Source organism: Balaenoptera acutorostrata, chromosome 11 (assembly GCF_949987535.1).
Source record: "Balaenoptera acutorostrata chromosome 11, mBalAcu1.1, whole genome shotgun sequence".
NCBI classification, from domain to species: domain Eukaryota; kingdom Metazoa; phylum Chordata; class Mammalia; order Artiodactyla; family Balaenopteridae; genus Balaenoptera; species Balaenoptera acutorostrata.
In genome coordinates, this window is record NC_080074.1 from 5,360,137 (window position 1) to 5,383,611 (window position 23,475).

At 55.6% G+C, this 23,475-nt stretch overlaps 1 protein-coding gene across 3 annotated transcripts in view; it reads left to right on the top strand.

The window, feature by feature from the left end:
- The window catches only part of SHISAL1 (shisa like 1), an 81,760-nt gene that overhangs the window by 36,630 nt on the left and 21,655 nt on the right, over positions 1 to 23,475 (top strand). For all 3 annotated transcript variants that reach the window (XM_057557154.1, XM_057557153.1, XM_057557155.1), the window contains exon 4: positions 7,272 to 7,589. In XM_057557154.1, the coding sequence (XP_057413137.1) occupies positions 7,272 to 7,589 (318 nt within the window). The remainder of the gene's footprint in view (positions 1 to 7,271; positions 7,590 to 23,475) is intronic.

Sequence of the window (23,475 nt, forward strand, 5' to 3'; positions counted from 1 at the left end):
TCACGAGGAAGGTGTGGTGCTTGGTGTCCTGCATCCGAAAGTGTTGAAGAAGGTGGGCGCCACACAGTCCAGAGGAATGAGCATTTCCAGACAGAGTTCCCTGCAGCCTGAGTGTGAAATGCCAGGGGACCCATGGGGCGAGGCAGCGGGGGCTGGCGGGATGGGCTGGGGCCTCGTGGACTGGGGGGCAGAGGGGGAGGGGCTTGGGCTTCCTCTTGAGGGTGCTGAGGGGCCCCGAGAGCTTTAAGCTGGGCTTGTGCTCACGGATGGTGCATGGTACAAGGACCTAGGACACTGCAGAAATCATGAGGATGACCTGGGCAAGACCGGGGCCCCATGGAGAGGAGAGGCTGGGGTCACCCAGGAGACAGCCAGTCCAGAGCTCAGATAAGAAGCCCTGGAGGCCCCCGCTTAGCTGCCTGAGCTGGGGGATCTTGGGGAGAAGGCCTGAGCCCAGGGAGCTGGACCAGGGCCTTGCGTCCAGCCAGAGCTTGTGGCAGAGAGGGGACACCTGGAGGATGGGCCACTGGGTGTGGGCGGATAGGTTACTGCGTGGGCTGGGACAGGCCTGCCTGGCCAAGAGGTCCTGAGTGCTCCGGCTGTGTGAGGGGAGCCTGGTAAAGTCCACGTCTGGGACCGTCCTGCCCTTTGGAGCTCTGACCCTTCTGGGCAGGATGCCTTTGTTGTCTCATTAGTCCTCACAGCTACTCTGAGAGGAAGGAAGAAGGGGCTGGGCCCAGGCAGGTGAAGTCACCTGTTCCAGCCACAGTCAAGGCCAAGGGACACCAGGGCCCTTGTTCCGGCCAGTGGGCTCTGCCACCCCCAGGTGCATCTAGAAAGCCAGGACTTGTCTGATGCTGGGGAATGTGCCAGACCTCAGCCAAGAGGCCAGGTGTTCCAATATCCCAGAAGGTTAGCACCCACTGGCAGCCCATCTAGATGGACCAGCGCAGCTGTGACCCCCGTTGGGGCTTTATGAAGATACATGGGGCCTGTCAACAGCAAGGGCTGCCTGACATTCGCCTGTCCTGCCAGTGAATCAGCTGGGAGGCGGGGCTGGTGGCAGGGAAAAGGAGAGTGCTTCTGATGACTTATTTATTTGTGTTTCTCTGGAGGAACAGAATGGTCTGTTTTGGTTCTGGCTGCCTGGCAGAAAGGCGGACAGGGCTAGGGAAGCAACCTCGCCAAGCCTGCCGCCACAGTGAGATGCCACTTCTAGCCACTTGGGCGGAGTCCCTGGCGTTCAGGAGTGTACTGCACACCCTCCCATGCCAGGTTCCGACTGGGACGCTAGCAGCAGGGACCACCCAGGGCCCTGAACAAGCAGTGGCTGCATCGATCCAGGGCACAGGGTGGGACGGGGTATATGGGGTCAGCGGTCAGCTGTCTCTGGGGGCAGGGGACATCCCTCTGGCAGAGGTGTTATGTACTAGAGCCTTGTGTAGTGTGTGGGTGTTCCTTCACCAGGCAGATGGGCTGCCGGGGGTGGGAGCCTGGGGCAGGAATTCTCAGAAGACAGAAGGGTCTTCCAGGGCCTCAAAGTGGGAAGTGATGGGTTGGCCGCACTGAAACCTCTTTCCTCCAGTAGCTTTCCTTTCCCGGTACCCAGAGGTGCGCCAGCCACACCGAGAGCTGACGTGTGGCCGTTGGCCGGGCCTGAGGACCTGAGAACCCCAGTACCCTGGGTCTCCTCTACCCGGGCCTTGTCCTGCAGGCCTTACATCACCGTCAAACATGCTTCAAGCTCTGAATCCAGCTCCTGAGTTGGGTCGGAAGTTTCTGGATGTTCTTGTCAGTTGCTCAGCCCTATCAAGCCCTGTTAGGCGTAAAACATACCTACGTACTGTCAGCCTTGTGATGCTGAAGAGGTTCTAGAATCCACGAGGTTTCCTAATCTGAATACACCCCTCCAAGCCAGGGGAAGGGACATATATGAACGTTTACGAGCATTTAGTGGAAGGCAAGGGGCCTTACTTGCCCTGACTCCTTTAATCCGAGTAGAGGTGTTTATGAAGAAGGTCCCGCTGGCCTCCCTGCACCAGGGCTGAGGCTCAGAGAAGGTGAGAACTTTCCTGTAGTCACAGAGCACACAAGCGGCACAGCAGGGCTTGGGACGGGTGTGGGGGTCATCTGGGCTCAGTTATGCTGAGATAAGGAGCAGCCCCAGAGTCCCTGGGACTCGAGACACAAAGGCTTATTTTCGACTCACACTGCAGGTCTTTCTTGGGTCACCTGGGGCTCTGGGCCGGGAGCATTCTGTGACCCGAGCTGATCAAGCAGTCCTCATCCAGAGCCAGGATGTCCCCATGGCAGAGGGGAAAAAGTGATGCTGAAATTACAAGGTAACTCCTAAGCTTCCACTCAGAATCAGCCTGATACTTCTGCTGATGTTTTTTTGGCCAAAGCACATCACTTGGCCAAGGCTGTTACCAGCAGGGCCGGGCCCCGTAAGCAGGCCTGCAGGGAGAACAGTGAATATTTTGGTATTAGTGGATGCTACTCCATTAGCCCCAAGCCCATGCTCCTCCACGGCACTGGACAACCTCAATCCTGCTGTGTGACCTTGGGCAAGTCACTTTGACTCTCTGGGCCTAGATCTATTGAGCATTCCCTCTGTGCCTTAATCACAGGAGCCAGCACTCACTGGGTCCTTTCTCCTTCAGGCCCGTGTTATCTCATTAAGCCTCACAATTGCACCACCAAGTAGGGCATATTGTTATCCCCATTTTACAGATGAGGAAAGTAAAGCTCGTTTTCCCCAGATCATAGAGAAAGAAGTTTGCCGAGCTGGGATTTGAATCCACACAGGCCTAATCTCTTGGGCCCAGAATTTAGTCACCAGGGTTATCAACTTGTCACACTGACTGACAGGCCTCCCTGTGAGCTGGTTCAGTTATTTTAGGTGAAGTCGACTGAGGGGCCATGAACCATCTCCCAGCCAGCCCGGGCCCAGCTGTGAGCTCTGCAGCTGATGTTCCTTTCTGACACGATGGCCTCAGGAACTCTGTCCTCCGTCCTCAACTGGGACTGCCCATGGGTGGCGATGGGACCTCCATCTGGCCTCCACCGGCTGACATACCTGCTCCTGTCCCCGGAAGGTATTCAGTGACATTCCTCCATCAGAGAAGGTTTTGTTTACTGCTTGGGAAGCAGCAAAAGAATCTGAATCATTAAATATTCCAAAAGATACTGAAAAATTGCTATCTGTGGCTTTGGCTGGCTTCACATCTTGCCCCATAAAACAGCCTCTATTTTCTCTTCTGCCCTTTATAAAACACCCACACACACACTCAACAAAGACCCCTGCATCTGGATGAAATTAATTTCCAGATTACATTTTTAAATTAGATTTAAAAAACCAGAATGCTTCCAGCCAGGCAACCATGGAGAGGGCAGGCCCTGGAAGGCAGGGAACTGCCTGGGGACGGTGTCCATGGCCCAGGCTTCCCAGCCGGCTGCCGCCTCCAGGGTGGCCTCCCTTGCAGGGCAGAGGGAGTCAGCAAACGTGGCACCTCCTGCGGGTGTGCCCCTCCCTTCTCTGAGCTGGGGGGGCGGGGTGTGGTGAGATCATGGCGGTGAGATCATGGGGGGTGCTACCACCCCCCAAACCCCATGCCAGTTACAGCAAGCTGACTGCAGAGGCCGGCAGGCTCAGCAGTGCCCATGCACACCGTGATGATGACACACTGAGATGCAGGATGCTATTGGTGGGGAGGTTGGGACCTGTCCGCAATTCCTGGTAGAGGATGAGCCAGGACAAGTGGGCCAAGCAGATGTGGGGAATTCCTGCCCGGACATCTATCTTAGACTTGACCTTGGGATTTCCCCAAAATTCAGCACACTCTGAGGTCAGATAGACCTGCGTGTAAATCCCAATGCGGCCACTCCCCAGCTGTGTAGCCTCTGGCCACTGACTTTGCCTCTCTGGGCCGCATTTCCTCATCTGTAAATTAGGGATACTGGCTCCTAACTCACAGTATTGTTGCAAAGATTCGGAAACACAAGGCACGGGCACATTGTGATTCCTAGTATCACTATTAACTACTAGAGAATATGCATAGAGAAGGTAAAGTCTAGTGAAGAAGTTATTACTATCAAGGCTGCCACTGACACCAGCTCGCTATAAGCACTCAATATATATTAGCTTAAGGAACATTGAAAGCAGCCCCAGGCCGAGCATTGAACTCTGACCCTGGCCCCAAGGAGCTCTGATCTCGAGGTGCAGACAGTCCTACAAGACAGCAAAGACAACACAATGTGCTCTGGGAAGCCCAGTGGCTTTGGGAGCCCAGGGGAGGGATTGGACTTAACACAGGACGTCAGGAAAGGCTTCCTGGAGGAGGTGATAGCTGCGCTCAGACATGGGGGCGGGGCCAGCTGCCTGCACAGGAAGTAGGGAGCAAGTTCCAGGCAGGGGAGCAGCATAGGCAAAAGCCTGGAGGCGGCTTGTCTGCCCAGAAAACATGGGTGGCGCCTGCCTTAGGCGGTATGGTGCAGCGGTTAGGAGTGTGTGCTGTGGAGCTGGATTACTGGGCTCAAATCCTGGCTCTGTCACTTAATGGCTGTGAGCTCTTAGACAGTCTCTTAATTCCTCTGAGCCTCAGTTTCCATCTCTGGGATGGGGATGATGGCAGTAATGCTTCCTTCCATGTGTGTTTTGAGTGTCGTCGGATGAGCTAAGACGTGTAAAGCATTTAGAACAATGCCCACCGGCTGCTGCTTCGGTTGCTGTTATTATTTCTTAGTCCTGATGGTTTAGGCCCAGCCGTGTCCAGCTCCCACCCCCAGCTGGCGTCGTGGACTCCCTCTCTCAGTGTGGCAGCATCTGCAAACAGCTGCCCCTTCCTCTCCCTCCCCACCCTCTCCCTCAGCGCCCGCGGCTGCCGCCACGGGAACCACCAAGGAAAAGCCTGATGCTTAGAGCAACTCTGGGGGGCAACAGAGGAGGCTGGAGAGGGGGTACTGGGGAAAGCAGGGGTGCCAGGGGCCGAAGCCAGGCCCTCCTCCCCTGTCCACGTAGACTCCCGCCTCGGCGTGCCAGACAGGGCTGCTGGCCTCTGTTCCCTGGCAGGCATTCACACCCGGATATCTCCAAGTGAAGCTAGCTTCCCCTTGAAATGAGGCAGCTCAGGGGGCTGGGGTGGGGGGGCCTGGCAGGCAGTCATTCACACCTTAGTATGAACAAGCCCCTGGGACGGCCGCGGGCCTCGTGGAGGTGGTGGCTGGAGATGAAGCCGCAGAGGGATCCAAGGTGCCGTGATGCGGAATTGTTGGGTCACTCATTCCTCAAGCAGATGCTGAGTCCTAAGCACCTGCCAGCGCGTGCCTGCTCACGGGACACACAGAACCTCCCCTCGGGGAGCCCCCAGCCAGTGTGGGGAAGGAAGGCGTTCCGGGCAGAGGGCACGTGTGGGCGAAAGTCAGCCTCCCCAGCCTGGGCCCAGCCCTGGTAGGGGGCTGGAGGACCCAGAGGGGAGTGGCGCCCATCTCACTGCAGAGGCCAAGGCTGAGCAGGGGTGAACCCAGCTGGGAAGATCTAGAGTCTGGAAACCGAGACCGGGAGGGGCTTCACATCATCTCCTCCAGACCCAGAGACGCACGGGCACCCTCCCACGCCACACAGCAAAGTGAGGCCAAGGAGGAACCAGAGCCAGGGCCTCCTGGCTCCACACCCGTGCCCCCCGGCTTCAGACAGCATCCAGAGGGACCTTGTGAGGGGACCCAGGACACCGAGGGGCCTGTCTGCTGAGAGCCAGGGCGGGTCCCCCCCGGGTCCCCCCCAGGGGGCAGCGAGGCTGGACGCTGGCCTTGCCTCCTCTTTGCCACCCGCCAGCTCACACCCACCTGAACAGATGCCCGCAGCAGGGAGCAGGCGGAGGTGGCATTTGAGTGACTAATAAATCGGTCCCTTAAACAACCGCAGTCCCGGGCGAGCACCGTTTGGAGCTCTGCTGGTCCAGCCGCAGTGGTGAGGCCAGGAAATGGCCCTCCCCGGGCACCCGGGAGAGACTCAGACCCTGGCCTGAGCGGGAGGATATGCCCGGACCCTGCCAGCATGGCCCCGGGTGGTGGGGGTAGGGTTTGAGGGGCACTCAGGCCAGAGGAAGGACCCAGCAGTTTCCAAGAGGCTGTGGGAGTCAGGCTGGGGAGGAAGGAGGGGGTGGGGGGACAGAAAGCAGTGGCCGGGCAGAAGACGCAGCCTGTGCAAAGGCCCGGTGTCCCAGTGAGCTCCTCGGGGGGCAGCCAGCTTCCCTTCACTAAGGGGCATTTGCAGCTCAAAACCACCCCCATCGTCTCTGCTTCTGGGGGGCAGACTGGCCCTCAGCGTGGAAATGTTGGGTGAAGAAATAAAAGAACCGATGTCAGGGGGCCCGGAGACCCCCAGCCGTGCAGTCTGGGGGTGCCTGGTGGAGAGGACTGTCGGGGAGCGGCCTGAGGGTGGGTGTGAAAGGCACGTGGCTGGTGGTGCAGATGCACCCGTGTCTGGTTCGTGGGGTGTGGGGAGGGCAGCTGAGCGGATGCCCTGATTCCCGGGCTTCCGAGAGAGGGAGCGCGATGGAGCAGGCTGGAAGGGAGCGGCCCCAGGGGGCAGATGCCCTGGCTGAGTGCCACACAGAACTTGGGGGTGTGAGGCGGCCCAGGGTGGATGCCAAGGGGCCGGAACTTGGGTCAGTTTGTCCTAAGACGACAGACTTCCTGCATTTGCCCTGGGTCCAGAAAGATGGGGAGGAGCTGGCAGGGGAGGGGAGGAGATGACGAGGGATGCCAAGAGAGCCTCCTAGGTGGCCGGAGTAGCATAAGCCAAGGCCAGGAGGGTGGGCAAGCGGGAGGTACCCGCGGGAGACAGCTGGCAGGTCTGGGCGTAGCGCCCATGTCGGGGGGGCAGGAGGGTGAAAGTAGGGGCCACCACAACGCAAGAGCCCCAGATGCCCAGCGGAAAATTTCTTCCAGAGGGCCTAACAGTGTGAGGCCCCCTGGGCTCCCGGCCCAAGGACTTGGGGCCTTGGAGGGGATGCTCGAGGGACAGGCCCAGGGCAGTGGATTCCAGGCATCTGGGAGGGGGCAAACAGGGCGGGTGGGGGAGAGGAAAGTGGGGAGTGGGCATGAGAAGAGGGAGCTAAGATCCCCTGCCCCCCAGAGGGGTTCACCTTCCTCTCTGAGACCCCGAAGTAGCCTCTGTGCCACGTTTCCTAATCAACCCCCCTGGTTAACTCCAGCCCCGGCGGGGTGGCTGTCCCGGCCTCTCTCAGCCTCTCTCCGTTTTCCCGCAGCAACTACACCGCCTTGTTGGGAGTGTGGATCTATGGCTTCTTCGTGTTGATGCTGCTGGTCCTGGATCTTTTGTATTACTCGGCAATGAACTACGACATTTGCAAGGTTTACCTGGCACGGTGGGGCATTCATGGACGGTGGATGAAACAGGACCCCAGGCGGTGGGGAAACCCTGCGCGGGCACCCCGGCCAGGGCAGCCGGCGCTGCAGTCCCAGCCTCCGCCGGGTCCCCTGCCGCAAGCCCCCCAGGCCGCACACACGCTGCAGAGAGAGAGCCGCAGCCCGCCGCTGATGAGCTTCCAGGGTTCGTCTGCCTGGTGAGTGGCTGCGATCTCTTGTCTTTGACGAGCTTGGAAAATACCAGATCATTATTGCTGCTGTGTTTGGCTTGTCAATTACCGGATGATTTGCTTATCTTATGTGCCAAGAAAGATGTGAAGTGGCTCATGGTAACAACGCGTGCCTGGACAGAAAAGCCGAAATGAAAGGTTGAAACAGAGCTTAGAAACAAAGCTTGCAAGTTTATTTTGCTTAGATTCTGGTATGAGAGCTGTTGCCACTGAGCATGAAGTGGAGTTGTGAGTTTCCTAGCTGCCAAGGCAAGAAGGGAAATTGGATGACTTCCCAAGTTTTCACAGTCTGGTCAAAGGAAGCAAGTCGATCTGTCAGGGGCTGAGGGAGAAGCTTTTTTTGGCATGAAATTTGAAAATAAGCATATTTATTACTGGGCTCCATCGTGCATATATGTTGAGTCACAGAAAGGCATCTGAGGGCGATGTAGGCAGGCTGCTCAGTGATGGCTCAGGGGGAGGGAAGGAAGCCAGCCAGGGAGGTGGGATCTCGGCTGGCCTTATAAGGTGGCTACCCCAGCAGAGCCTGGTTACCCTGCCCCAGGGGCGAGTTCATGATTTCCTGGAAATGGACAGACTGCCACTCTCATGTCTGTCCATCTCCAGCCTGGTGGGAGGCAGAGAATAACCTAAGCTGGGGGTCCCTGGGCGGTGCAGAGCTGGAGGGAGAGAGGAGGGGGTCTGTGCACTTTGGAGCAGGAACCCACTGTGTGGCTGGCCAGCACCAAGAACAGGCATCAGCCCCTGGCAGGAGCCAGGCTGCGTGCAGATGCTCAAGTCCAGGGCTCAGGTGTAGGGTTCAGCTGCCCTGCAGGGGCTGAGCTGCAGCCATGGGCACACAGGGCACGGGGCACTCATCCCAGGACACCACAATACTGAGCCCAGCCTGCAAGATCCAGGTGCAGAAACCTACAACACAGTGATCCCTGCCAAGCCATGAATTTTGCAGGCAGCCCAACCCAGGTTCAAGTGCCAGCTCTGCCAGTTACCAGCTCTGTAACTTCAGGCAAGCTCCTTCACCCTGTTAACCTTCCAATCCTTGTGAAGCAGGGGAGAGTAAGAACACACTCCCCACCCCCGCCACCCTGGGATTGTCCTGAGGATCAAACAAAATGCCCCGGCACATAGTAGGTGCTCAGTTAACCATTGCTGCTTACTTGCTGGAGATGCAACCAAGCTAGTTCATGATCGTTTAAGTAGCTAACAGATAGTGACCTTTTCCATCATGAATGACTTAAATAATTAATAAGATACACTTAAATCAGCTTGTGCTTACTGATCTAATAACTGCCCCATCTGTCATGCAGGAGGCAAAGACACAGCCTTGCTCAGCTCAGCGAGACAAATGTGGACTGAGCGGGTCCTCTGGGCGGGGCCCCCGAGCCAGGCTCCTGGTGGTGTGGAGGTGATGGGTGGAGGAGAGGCTGCTCTTCACCTTGAGGAGGGGGGAGGGGACACACAAGCCCACCCAAAGCTACAGACCATGAAACAGCTGTTGGCTCCGCCCCAAAGGTGTGGTCTCCTGAAATGTGGGTCTCCCACAGCAGACACACCCGGGGTGTTTGTCAAAATAAATTCCTGGGTCTCAGCCAGAGCCTCCTAACCAGGAATCTCTGGGGGTGATGCCCGTAGGCGCTACAGTTTGAGAACCACTGGAAAACTTCATTACCAGGAGCCAAGTGTTTCGAGAGCTGAGACTCTACCATGTAAACGAAGGTGCCCCCCACCCCCTGCCATGTTCTTGACAAGACATGTGATGTGAGCCAGCCCTTAGGGGCTGTTGCCGTCCTGCCTGCAGAACCCGGGGTGGTTTGCTTGCACGGAGAGGGACCACGCTGGTCCATTTCTGAGTCGCTGCGTCTGGTCCTAACAGATCTCAGTCTCCCTTGCTGTTAACCCTTGCCTGTCTCTGAGGTCTCCCCCTTTCCATATTGCACACGTTGTGCACCTACTGTGTACCAGGCCCTGTGCTGTGCGATCCAGATGGGGTTCAAGGACATCAGCTATGGAGAGGAAAGAGCATGCAAGCCTGTTGGGATTGCTCGTAAAGTCTGGGTTCATGGCGTCTTCATGAGAGGCTGGGCTCCCAGCCCACAGGCTCTGCCCTCGGTACGGGTAGACGTTTCGTTTCCGAGCTCAGAGCCTCTTTGTGTCCTCCTGGTTCTCATATAGGCAGACTCAGAACGGGGTTTCCATCACCATATGAGTCTTCGTACAAGAACATGCATCAGGAACGTGCAAGGACGCAATGGGGGTTAGGGGATCCCCAAGTGCCACCCAGCTCCCATTCTGCCCTCCGCACTCTGTGTGACCTTGGGCCGGGGACTTCCTGCTTGGGCTTCCTTTTACCAGCCGAAGGGAGAGGGGATGGACTTTGAGACCAGAGCAGACCTTCACCTCGCTGGGCCTCCTGGTGGGCGCCCATGTTTCCAGCAACATCTGCTGAGCACTTGCTGTGTTCCGGGCCCTGTTGGCATGCTTTCATTCTCACTACGACCCCGGGGGCTAAGTGCCGGAAGCACGGAGAAGCTTTCCCGAGGAGCGCAGCCAGTAGGGTCAGTACGTGATGGGGGTGGAGCGGGGTGAACAGTGGACTCCAGCTCCTGCCCCACTGCCCCTTGCTTCCAGCTCCCCGCCCTCTGTGCCGGCAGGAGTCCCTCCCCTTCCCGTGTGTGTACCTGTCTTCCCTTTCATTGTTTGGTTTCGCTGAAGTTTCCCAAGCAGCCACTACCCCACCCTGGCTCTGTGCTGGGAGCTGGGGACACAGAAGCAAGTGGGGCAAGCGAAGACATGGGTAACCGTCACAGGATGATGGGGTACAGCCAGGGGGGGTGCAGACGGGATGAGGGGCACAGCCAGGCCGTGGGCCCCAGCATTCTGAGGTTAAACAAGCCTTTCCTTGTGGACAGGAGGGGAGGTGGGGCTTCTCAGGCAGGCGGAGGTCTGAGACCAGGTGCGGTGGTGGGTGTGGTCATGCGTGATGTCGAACTGGGGGTGGGGGGAGGCTGGAGAGTCGGGGCAGGAGGGTTGTAATCAGTGTTTCTCCCAGAACAAGAGCTAGAGTCTGTGCTGCTTTACTCCAAATTGTCACCTGGATCTTCCAAACACCCACGTTCCAGCCCCGAGGCGTCGCTGAGATGCGTCTCCTTGAGCACGGATCCCATCAGCCGCTCCCCAAGGGTCTCTCTCTCTCTCTCTCTCTCTCTCTCTCTCTCTCTCTCTCTCTCTCTCTCGCTGTTGCTCTCACTCTTTCTACTTTCATCTCCAGAACTCTTCAGCCTCGTGGCCTCGCTCTCTTTCTCCCCTCCCCCCATCCCAGTTCTGTATTAGGTGGATGATCCTGGCTTCTCCAGCTCCTGGAGGCTCCTCCATTCCTGGCCCAGGGCCCAGCTTCTTCCCTGGGAAGAAGGACCAGAGTTCTTCCTCTTGGAAGAGGGGCCGGGGAGGAAGAGGGTTGCAAATGCACACTCAGCACCTTGGTTCCTGGAGTCCCCATCACGAGGTGCATTCCTCTTCTGGGGTCTCCACATGCCTGTTTTGAGCCCTTATTTGGGGATGGGGAACTCTGGAGCCAAGATCCAGCCCTGAACGACTCCAGGGGAGACTGAGGCAGGAGGCTTATCATAGGCACCCCGGAGGGGAGACCCAAGGATGCCGCAGCTGCCCGGCCCAGCGGCTGGGAGCAGGTACTAGACCTGGACGCCTGGCAGTGGACTGGACTGACCTCGGCGCCCCCAGCTGAGTCCTGTGAGGGGCCAGGCACCTAGCAGGGCTCAGCGAACACCCCGCAACCCACGAAGGAGGCTGTGGGCGCTGCTCCCTGCACCCTCCTCCAGGCAGCCGGCATTGATCTACTCAGTGTCAGGCACAGTGTCAGGCACAGAGACACAGGAGGAAACAAGACCGGAGGACCAGAAGCAGAAGGCAGTAGCCGTTGCTCAGAGCCGGCCGTGTGCCCGGCGCCCGTCACCGGCTCCGTCAGCCAGGTTGGCACCAGTCAGCCATAATGCCATCGGCCTTCCTAAGTGGCTATTTTTAGCGTTATCATCACTGTTGGCATTATCAGAAGCAGCACGTCTGTTTGGGCCGGGAGTCAGATGGCTCAGGTTCAAGGCCCACCCGTGCCACTTGGAGGCTCTGCGACCTTGGGCAGGCCGTTCCACCGGCCCCTGCCTCAGTTTCCCCATGTAAATAGCAGGGGTCATAATCATCCTGAGAATTAAACGGGCTGATCCTTGTACAGGCCTGGTACCTGGTCCTCAAGTGCCGGCGATTCTTGAGATCATTTCACATTTGGGTAAATAAACGTGGTAGGGGTCCTGCCCTGCCAGGGTTGATGGGGGTGGCGGGAACAGCATTCACCCCATGCCCCACACAGGCCAGCCACGTGCCGCTTGTTTTGTAGAGCTGTTGAGCCCCATGTTCAGATGTGGAAACTGGGGGGCTCGGAGGAGTTCATTGACTTGCCCAGGTCAGCCAGTGAAGGGGAGGCTGATGCAGGGTCCCGCCCCAGGGCCGGTGGCCTCTCTGCTGAGGCTCGCAGAGCCTCTGGAGAGGTGGCCTCATCCATGGGAGGAGGAAGGAACCTCTTCGTCAGAAGCTTCTCCGGGCACGCGTGGACTGAGGCAGCCCCCAAGCTGCCACTGAAAGAGCAGTATCGGAGGTCATGCATCGGGGCGCTGCATCTCAGAGCACTGCCTGCCTCCGTGGTCCCCGCAGACCCACAATCCTTCCATCCCCATCACCGGAAACGCCATTTCCTTGCTGCCTAAACTGCATCACCACTCAGGATAGCATTGTGGTGCCCCTGCCTCGGAGCCCACAGTCACTGAGTTACGGACCCGGCCTGGATCCGGGGGTGGGGAGGTGCGGTCCGAGGGGATGAAGCGCAGCCGCTTTCAGTTAATTTCACAGAGAAGCTGGCTTTCCCTTCATTTAGCACATAATGACCTCGGACTGCAAAGTTTTCTGCTAAAATCCCATGGGCTCAGTCTCCCCTGCTGCCCGCACCTCCGTGGCTCATTGCCTCCCGGAAAGTGGTGACAAGGTGCCCTGCTTTTTTGCTCATAATGTCTCCCTTGCTCACTTGACACGCTCTGGTTTTCTCCCCACCTCCGCCCTCGCCGCACCCCTGCCGGCTCCCAGGCAGCAGGAGGGCAATTCCGGGTTGTGCTCCTCCTTCCTGCCGCCCTCCCCTGCCTCTCCCTCCACCTGACTTTCTTTTTGCCCCAGCTTCAGGTCTACCTCCTGGTGAATCACATCTCTATTATTGTGCTACAGTTCCCCCAGGCTGGAACCTACGCCCACCGCAGGCATCTTGTCTCTGGTGTTCAGGGCACATAGTAGGTGTGCAGCAAATGCCATTTGATTGACGCAGCAGCGACAGAGCTGGAGCCAGCCCTGCCACGTCACCCTAACCCTCAGGCTGCGTGCTTTATTGCTAGAGCCCCCCTAGGGGTGCAGTGGAGCTAAAGGAGAAAGGGGAGGCGGCCTGGGGTGCTGCAGGTACCGCCCAGGGTCCTCACTGCAGCTTCAGGGAGAGGGGTCCCCGAGGCACGGTGTCATCCCAGCTGCCTCGACGCTTGTGTGCGTCATTGTCACTGTTACGGGCCCAGGGGAGCAAGCAGGGGCTCCAGGTCAGACACATCTGGCTTTGAATCCCAGCTTGACTCCTCAAGACCTGTCTGAGCCTCGGTTTCCTCATCTGTAAAATGGGGACAATCACAGCCTCACCTCACAGGGAGGTCTCAGGACCAGATGAGATTCTGGCTGCCCTCTCAGGACCCCAGCCCCCCGTTGTCCCTGCCTCACTCCCTCTGGTTTGTCCCACCTCCCCATCCCCCGAGAGGGTTTCAGCTCCTAACCTGGCCCCCAAGGCCCTCCCCAGCCTATGTCACTCTCTCTGAAGCCTCAGGCTGCTGCTCACCTCCCTCTAAGACGCACGGGAGCAAGTCGAGCGCTGGGAACCATGGTTACACTTACAGTTTAGACTCCCTCCCCCCCGCCAATCATTATTTCCCTTGGTCCTTGTAATTCCCACCCTGGGAACTGAGCTGCACAGCTTTACCATCCCGTTTCACACATGAGCAAACACAGGCCCATAGAGGCTAAGTGACTTGCCCAAGGCCACACAGTAAGTCCATGGACTTAAGCCAGGGTCTCCGTAGTCCAAAGTCTCTCGGAACTAAGTATGACCCTGAGCCAACTGCCACAGCCCCTGCCAACCTCAGAGCCTCACACCCCACAGCAAGATAGGACTACAGGGGCTTCTATCTTCTCCACCAAGGAAAGCTGTGCAGTCTTCCCCTCCCACCTTATCCCTCATCCCTGCCTCACACCTTCCATTCGAGGCCTGGTTCCCCTCCAGCTCTTGCTGATTCACACCTCCCTGCTCTTGCACACAATTCTCTTCCCAGAATGCTCTTCTTCCACATCTCCCTGAGGAACTCCTATTCATCCTTCAAAACCTTCCCTGAGGTCAGGGCCCCTGGTCAGGCCTAGAGGGCTGGGTGGGGAGCGAGAGATGGGGTGGTGACTGGAGGAGAGACAGGAGGCTGCCCAGCCCCCAAGCCTTCCCAAGGGAAAATTCCTGACTGGGCCTGGGAAGGGGGTTGTTCGTGTATCTCAAACTTTAATGGGTATTCAATCCCCCAGGGTCCTGTTAAACTTGCAAATTCTGATGTGCATGGTCTGGGGTGGGCCTGGGATTCTGCATTCATAGACAAGCTCCTGGGAGATGCTAATGCTGCCAGTCTGGGGACCAGCCCTTGACTAGAGGACAGAGCCGTGGCCGTTAGAGCTGGGAGCTTCTCTGTAGGGCAGGCTGCCTGACTTCAGGGCCCAGATTGGCAGAAGGAGCCCTGGAGGCCTGGGGGGCTGGCTCTGGAGTCCAGGGGGGACGCTGAATTACCTGGTCCCCTGGGCAGGAGAGGAGCAGCTCCCCCTGGTCCACCTGGCCAGCCAAGAAAGCCTCCAGCCAGGGAGGGGCTTGTTTGCAAGGAAGTGTCCCATCCCTTGAGAGAACAGCCACAGTAACATGAAGTGCCCAGAGGACCCAGAAGAGCCCACGATGAACTGCAGGGGAGGGAGGAGTCAGGGCATGCTTCCTGGAGGAGGAGGCGATGTTGCGCCAGAACTGAGGAGGTAAGGGGAGGTCACCTGGTTGGCACACAATGGAAAAGTCACCTTGGACAGAGGGAGCAGCTTGAAAAAAGGCCCCGGTGACCCTTGAAATCACATGACTTTTGCAGATTTCGTGTGGGAGAACCAGACATTCTTTCCTGGTGTTCGTTCGGGGGCTCCCCTCTCAGCCCATCACCCTCCCACCTCCTCCCTCCCCCACCTAGAACCCTCCCAGTTCATTGCAGAACTCATCCGTGCCTCCCCGTGGGGTCCCTGGAGTTCACCCAACCCCAGAGCCTCCCCCCTGGCAGAGCCCAGGCGTCACTTTTTTGCTGGCTCTGCGGCCAGAGTTTCTGGTGTGTGGTTTCTGCAGGGACACCAGCCAACAGCGAGAAATTCCAGAAAATTAGGAGACAAAGGGAGAGGACCAGGTATCTTCTTTCCTTGGCATCACATCAAATACCAAGGAGGCCTCCGTGATTGGAATTCAGAAAACAGTGAATGTCCCAAGTGGGGCTGGAGTTTCAAATGCTTGGGGCTTCCAGCTGGATCAGGACACTCTGGCCCTGTCCCCTCCGACCCCTGTCCTTCCCGGCTGGGCCCTGGCTTCCTCCCACCCGGCCTAGTTGATACAGGAAGGCACCTCTGCCAGCTCTCCCTGTTTTCGTCTTGTTCACACGGCTTTGGTGAAAACCCAAGTGAGTGTTTGTTCATTAGGGCTGCTCCACGACCAGGGGGTACCATGAGGAATGAGGGGTGACAGAAAGTCCAGACCAGAGGCCTCACTTGCTGTGTGTCCTCAGATGAGCCGCTGGCCCTCTCTGAGTCTCAGTATCTACTCTGGACAATGGTGATGAGAGGTGAAGGAGGGCACACGGAAAGGCCCAGCCCAGGGCTGGGCACACAGTAGGGCTACAGGGAGCGTTGATCCTATTCCTGGGGAACGTCCCCTCACCCCACACCAGCTGGGCTGTCCCTCCTTACCCCGGAGAGGGCAGAAAGCCAGACTTCTCAGTGGAGAAGAGCCGGCAGGGGGATGGGGGGTACGGGGGCGGGGCGGTTAGCTCAAGAGGGAACACTTGGGTTTGGTGCTGGGGAGTGAATTTAAAATAACAGCAACCCTTGAGCACGGGTGCAGCCGGGTGTCGTTCCAGCACTGAGATCGGGTGCCCTATGTTCCTGCCCCAGCCCCGCTAGAACATAAGAATGAGGGTTTCGTTTGCTTGATTCAATGCCTCCCTCCCAGCTCCCAAACACTTATTTGACAAATCCTCATTTTATAGACAAGACAACGAAGGCACAGAGAGGTTAGGTAACTGGTCCAAGGTCACCCAGCTGGTCACCTGCAGACTCAGCACTTGAACCCAGGCAGTCTGCTCCACCCCAGGCTGTCAGGGCCGGGTCTTCAGCCTGGTCCCCTTGGCCAGGGAGCCAGATGAGAGAAGAAGGCAGGAGTCAGGAGACAGAGCTTGAGGGCCTCTGCGTGCCCCTGAAGCCTTGGGCAAGGATCAGCTCCCTGCTGCAGGCTCCAGCCAGGGCAGGGCCAAGGGCAGGGGGAGGGGCCAGGAGGAAGACGGGGTGTAGGGTCCAATTCTGGTCCAGAGAGGGGCAGGGATGGGAGCCGATCTCCCGCACTCCTATCCTGCGCCAGTCTCTGAGTTGGGCACCTGGACACACAGTCAGACTGACTCAGGTGCAGACAGTGGGAATGAGTGATCAGATCTGATCAAAGGGAGCCCAGAGGAGGCACCTGCCCATCCTGGGCATCAGGGAGAGCTTCCTGGAGGAGGTGGCGGCTGGAATGATCTTTAAGGATAAGTAGGAGTTAGGCAACAACAACAAAAAAATCCGGGAGTGTGTTGCTGGTAGGAAAAACAGCACGTGCAAAGGCCCAGGTGAGGGGTCAGGCCCACGAGGTCTCCGAAGGGAGCAGCTGTCCAGGAACAGAGTGCGACTCAGGGTCCTTTTCTCTGATAGAATCATCAGGTAGATTCTTTTTCTAGTGAAACCCCCTTTGCTAATAATATTCCACAAGAGGCCAGAAACGCCCCCCAGAATGTCTTCCGGTGCTCAAGGTCTTCTCTTTTTCTGCTCTTTCCCTTTCTCGAGGGCCGTAAACCCCAACAGAGACCCCAACCCAGCCCTTGGTGCCAACCCAGCCCTTGAAGGAACCAGCCTCCAGGGTCCAGAAAAAAGCACAACCAGTCCACATCCAAAGGGACCTGGGGCTCTGCTGGTGGATTTTCCCACTCATACCAATGAGTATATTGTGATATCGGAGCAGAAGGGAAGAAGGTGGATGAAGCAGTTTGGAGGGAAAGCCACGGGCAGTCCAGAGTTCAAATCTCATGGCTGCCCTCCTGAGTCATGTGACCTGGGCAATTCCTGCAACATCTCGCCCCCTCCCTGCCCCCTCCCTGCCTCTCAAGGCTTAGGGTCTTCTTTGGGAGGGGATGATGAGACGCATGCAGAGGCAGGGCTGCCTGGAGCCAGAGCACGGGGGCCCTTATCTCTGGTCTTGATTATAATTTCCTCCACCTCAGCCCTCCACCAAGTAGCCGTGACAGTTTCCTTTCTTTTCATGCCAAATTTTCCATCATAAAATTGCCCATGCTCAGTGGAGAGCACGCGAGGAATGGACCAAATGGCCTCACCACCAAACGCGGCCCCTTCTCCCCTCCAGCCCTCTCTTGTCATCAGCGCATCATTTCGCTTTATAGTTGTTGCCTTTGCCCAGGAAATTGTGTGTCTTGGGTTTTTAATTCAACATTATGTCATGGCGAGCTGCCCGCGTGATTGAGAAGTTTTCATGAGCAATGCTTTAATGGCTGCATTCGTTGTGCCTTAAGAGACGGTCCGTCACTCCACGACCCACTTCCGTGTCTCTGGCCACCTGGGGGGCTTCTGACCTCCCACCTCGAAGAGCATCGCTCTTGTCATGCCCCGGTCCCTCAGCCTTCAGGACGAGAGGGTTTCTGGTGTTGGCACTGAAACCCCCTGCCCATCCCTGCCCAGGCGTGTGCTACCCAGTGATGGAGGGCACACTCCTCCGAAGCCAGCTGCCTGCGTCCAAACAACTCCACCTGCTACGAAACTCTATTTCTTTACAGGCAGGAAGCAGAGTGGTGAGGGGCAGAGGCGCGTGGAGGCTGGCAGACCTGGGTTCAAATCTCGCTCCCCTGTTTCTTTGTGGCCAGAGGACCTCCAGCACATGATTTAGCCAAACTGCCCTCTCCTGGAAAGCAGGGTGATTAAAATCGGCCTCACAAGGTGCTGTCTGGCCAAATGAGACGTGGGAAGAGCCTGACATATAGAAACTGCTGTACAAATGTTTTTCATCTCTCCCCGGCATCACGTCGAGGTGTGGCAGGCTTTCTGCAGTGTTGAAGATGGCAGTCGGCTGTCCCCAGGGTCCACAGCCCTCTCGGCTGAGTACCAGAGAGCAATCAACACAAGGAAGGGTTTCAGCAGATGAGTAGGAGTTTTCTGGAAGTGGAGAAAGGGCAGAGAGAGCAGCTTGGCAACGTCCCAGAGGAGGGAAAAGGCTGAGGAAAAGTGGGGAGCCCCAGGTCCTGGGCACTACCCCCTCATAGCTCCCGGCCTCTCACTGGCCTCACCTCAGCCCACTTCACCGCTCCCTCCTCGTCTCTGTGGCCTTAGACACTGGAGGGCCCTTCCTTGAACCTCTTCTTCCTATCTCCACCCCCCACCCCCGGGAACCCCACCCGGCCCACATTTCCAGTCTTGTCCCCCTGCACCTGACCCTGGGTCTGTCTCCACCGGCGTCTCCCCCGACTCCAGACTCACCCGGATGTTCAGTAGACACGGCAGACAGACAAGCACGTCCAGGGACCGCCGCCCCCTCCTGCTGTCTCCTCTGGACAGAATCTTGGAGCCAAGCTGACCCCACCCTCTCTTTCCCACTTCACACGTCCCGTCAGCGACACCTGAACGAGCCCAGCATCCTCCCTCCACACCGCCCCCGCACGACCAACCATTCCAGTCCATCTTCTCACCAGGGTCGAGACAACGCCTCCTAATTCTCTCCCTGCTTCTATCTCTGCCTCCCAACCCCCCCCCACCCCCGCCCCCCAACCACACGGAGCAGCAGAACGATCCCTTTCAAACGTGAATCAGAACCCACCGATGCCTTTCTCACTCGGGGAGAAAATTCTTTCACTGGCTCACAGCCTGACCTGACACCCCTCCCCAGCCCCAGCCCCTCTGTCCTCCTCTCCCACACTTGATGCAGCCACACTGGCCTCCCTGCGGCTCCCAGAGCTTGCCAAGCTCACCCCTACCTCAGGGCCTTTGCACCTGCCACTCCCTCTGCCTGAAAAGCTCTCCTCCCAGATATCTGCATGGCTTGCTCTCTCTCTCTGCCACCAGGTGCCTGCCCAGATGTCACCTCCTCCAAGAGGCCCTCCCTGGCCAAAGTTTATAAGATAGCAACAGCCTTCCCACCCCACGACCCCACCCACCGTCCCCCTCTACTCCCCCTTTTTCTCTTTCGGTTTCTATATGGAGCTCACCACCTCTGTTGTGTTTGCTTTCTTGTCTGCTGTCTCCTCTGCTGTAAGGAATCCCGAGAGAGCTGGGATTGGTCTGTCTTGCGCCCAGCCGTGCCCCCAGCACCTAGAAGTAGGCGCTCAATAAATAAGTGTTGAGTGAATGCATCTTCTTCTGCCCGGAGCCTGGCACATATTAGGCACCTAGTAAATGTCAGACCGATGAGTGAGTTGCATCATTATTGTTAATAAAAGGAGCTCCCATTTACTGAGGAGTTGGTGAGCTAAGCAGCTGCCACAGACGGTGCCGGTTCACGTCCCCAGCTTGGCCACCCTGAACTCCGTGCGTGGAGGAGGAAACTGAGCCTCAGAGAGGGTTAGCAACTTTCCCAGAGCTGCACAGCCGCTGAGCCGGAACTCACACCCAGGTCTAGCTGACTCCAAAGCCCACGTTCTTGGAATGGGAAGTAGGGTCTCCCCTGGTACTTCTCCCGCTGTGAGAGCTACACCCTGAGATGGTGCTCACAAAGCACCCAGCCCCATGCTGGACCTGATGACAGGCTCCCTGTGCAAGTCAGGCCTTACCCATCCCTGGGGCAGGACCCTGAGGGTCCTCCCAAAGAGCATGAGGTCTGGGGCTCCGGGCACCGGCAGACCAAGCCCTCTCCGGTCTGGACGCAGTATCGACCTGGGGTTCAGATGGTGCCTCCTCTTGCTAGTGAGGAACCTCGGGCAAATTATTTCACTCCTCTGAGCCTCAGTTCTCCCATCCGTAAAATGGACCCAGTAGACCAACCCTGCGGGGTGACTGCTATGATTAGAACAGGGCCCGGCATGTGATAGGGGCCTCCGTAAATGCTCATCGTAATTATTGGTGTGTTATTAGTGCAAAGAGTAAAAGTAGACAAGAGAAGCCACAGAACCCCCCAACACGCACAGGTGTTTTGCATTTTCTGCTTTCTTATGCATGTGCTTTTACACTCTTCCAGTAGCGACATACAGTGTTTCCCCCTTATCCAAAGTTTCACTTTACCCGGTTTCAGTTGCCTGCGGTCAACCTCGGTTTGAAAATATTAAATGGAAGATTCCAGAAACAAGCAATTCATAAGTTTTAAATTGCACACCATTCTGAGTAGCGTGATAAAATCTCATGCCATCTTGTCCCGGATGCGAAACATCCCGTTGTCCAGGGTGTCCCGTCCATCAGTCGCTTAGTAACCCTCTCGGTTATCAGATGGGCAGTTGTGGTGTCACAGGGCTTGTGTTCAAGTGACCCTTATCTACTTAATAACGGCCTCTCGGAGCAAGTGCAGTGCTGCTGACACGTCAGTTGTGCCAAAGGGAAGCCACGAAGTGGATCCTTTAAGTGAAAGGATGGAAGTTCTCAGAGTGGAAAGAAAAATAGCTAAGATCTTGCTAAGATCTACGGCAAGAACGAACCTTCTACCCGTGACGCTGTGAAAAAGGAAAAAGAAATTTGTGCTAGCTTTGCTGTCACACCTCAAACTGCAAAAGTAACGGCCCCAGTGCCTCATAAGTGCTTCATTAAGATGGAAAAGGCATTCAATTTGTACAATAAGGTATTTTGAGAGAGAGAGACCACTCTCACATAACTTTTATTACAGTGTATTGTTATAATTGTTCCATTTTATTATTAGTCATTGTTGTTAAATGTGTCTTATTATACTTATTGTGCCTAATTTCTTTTCTTTTTTTTTTTATAAATTTATTTATTTTTGGCTGAGTTGGTTTTTCACTGCTGAGTATGGACTTTCCCCAGTTGCGGCGAGCAGCAGCCATCCCCCGTTGCGGTGCATGAGCTCTAGGCGCGCAGGCTTCAGTAGGTGTGGCCCGCGGGCTCTAGAGCGCAGGCCCAGTAGTTGTGGCGCACGGGCTTAGTTGCTCCGTGGCATGTGGGATCCTCCCGGACCAGGGCTCGAACCCGTGTCCCCTGCGTCGGCAGGCGAACTCCTAACCACTGCGCCACCAGGGAAGCCCGGTCCTGTGGTTTTGACTTAATTTTTCTAAATATCGTTTTAGCAGCTCCCGAGTAGTCTAGATTCCATATGCTGGCATTAAGTTAGCGATTCCCCTACAACAAGGCATTTATACAGCTTACAGGTTTTTTTTTTACTGTGACAAAAAACATTGCAGGGGAGGCACATACTCTAGAAAATCAGGGGCGGCGACAAACACATTTAAGTGTTTATGGTTTTCCCTTTTCTGAATTATTTCCTCTGGATAGATTCCAGGCCGGCAAATTATTGAGTCTAAGGGTGCGACAGTGCTACGGTTCTTTGTATCGGTGCCAGCCTCATTCCCAAAGGGACTGCCACCCACCAGCATCTTCTGAGGCTGCTCATTTCACAGCCTCCTCTCCAGCACCGGGGTTTGCATTTTTTTGATTATTAGTGAGGTTGAACACCTTTCCTTTCATCTGTTAATTAATTGTATTTCCTCTCCTGCGGGTTGCCCACTTATTCTACTGTGCCCCCAAGACAGGTGATAATTGAAGCCATTTCCATCAACCACATTTCTTTCCCAAACTTCAGCTGCTAGGTGTTCCTCTTGACTGTGTATCTCTCTCCCTGTACTATTTACTTACCACATTTTTAATTGATCTTAAATCAAGCCATTTTTTTTTTGTTAGAAAACTCAGACTTGCTCTAAGCAATCATGTCTTTACATATTTCCAGGGAACCCTCCTACACTATTGGTGGGAATGTAAATTGGTGCAGCCATTATGGAGAACAGTATAGAGGTTCCTTAAAAAACTAAAAGTAGACCTACCATACGATCCAGCAATCCCACTCCTGGGCATATACCTGGAAAAGACTAAAACTCTAATTCAAAAAATACATGCACCCCAATGTTCATGGCAGCACTAATTACAACAGCCAAGACCCGGAAGCCACCTAAGTGTCCATTGTCAGATGAATGGATAAAGAAGATGTGGTATAGGTACACAGTGGAATACTACTCAGCCATAAAAAAGAACGAAATAATGCCATTTGCAGCAACATGGATGGACCTAGAGATTATCATACTAAGTGAAGTAAGTCAGAAAGAGAAAGACAAATACCATATGATCTCACTTATATGTGGAATCTAAAATATAACACAAATGAACTTATTTATGAGTCAGAAACAGACTCACAGACATAGAAAACAAACTTATGGTTACCAAAAGGGAAAGGGATGGGAAGGGGTGAGAGGAGTTTGGGATTAGCAGATACACACTACTATATATAAAATAAACAGTAAGGTCCTACTGTAGAGCACAGGGAACTATATCCAATATCCTGTGATAAACCATAATGGAAAAGAATATGAAAAAGAATATATATGTATAACTGAATCACTTCGCCGTACACCAGAAATTAACACAACATTGTAAATCAACTATACTTCAATTTTAAAAAAAGTTACATTTTTCCTAATACACATAAAACAAATCCATAAACATATCCAAGAGTTGCTGGGGCCACCTCAGCAGCATTGGTAGTTAAATTCTGAGAAATTTTCAGAGCCCGTAGTTAAACCACTATAAAAATTCAAGAATATAAACTTCCTATTATATAAATTATATTAAACACAAAGGTAATAGATACTTGAAACTCTTCACTTCCTAATTGCATTGCTACATCGGCTACTTTCTATGCTCTTGAGTTGTTGTTTTTTGTTTTTTTTTTTATAAGCAACTTTTTTTTTTTTTTTTTAAGATTTCTTTATTGATTGATTGATTGATTGATTGCTATGTTGGGTCTTCGTTTCTGTGCTAGGGCTTTCTCCAGTTGTGGCAAGTGGGGGCCACTCTTCATCGCGGTGTGCGGGCCTCTCACTATTGTGGCCTTTCTTGTTGCGGAGCACAGGCTCCAGACGCGCAGGCTCAGTAGTTGTGGCTCACGGGCCTAGTTGCTCCACGGCATGTGGGATCTTCCCAGACCAGGGCTCGAACCCGTGTTTCCTGCATTAGCAGGCAGATTCTCAACCACTGCGCCACCAGGGAAGCCCTATGCTCTTGAGTTTTTAGCTCTGTTGTATCTGTGTGATGCAAACGTGCATGACGGTGGCTACCACCCATCTCTCCCCAGCTCTGCAGTCAGCTACGTCATGTTGGCAGTATTTACACCATGGAAATGGGCAGCAAATGCTACAGATCAGGGCTCCCCGCCCCCCCGCTGGAGAACAGGTCATTAAATGTTTACCAGTTCATCGCTATA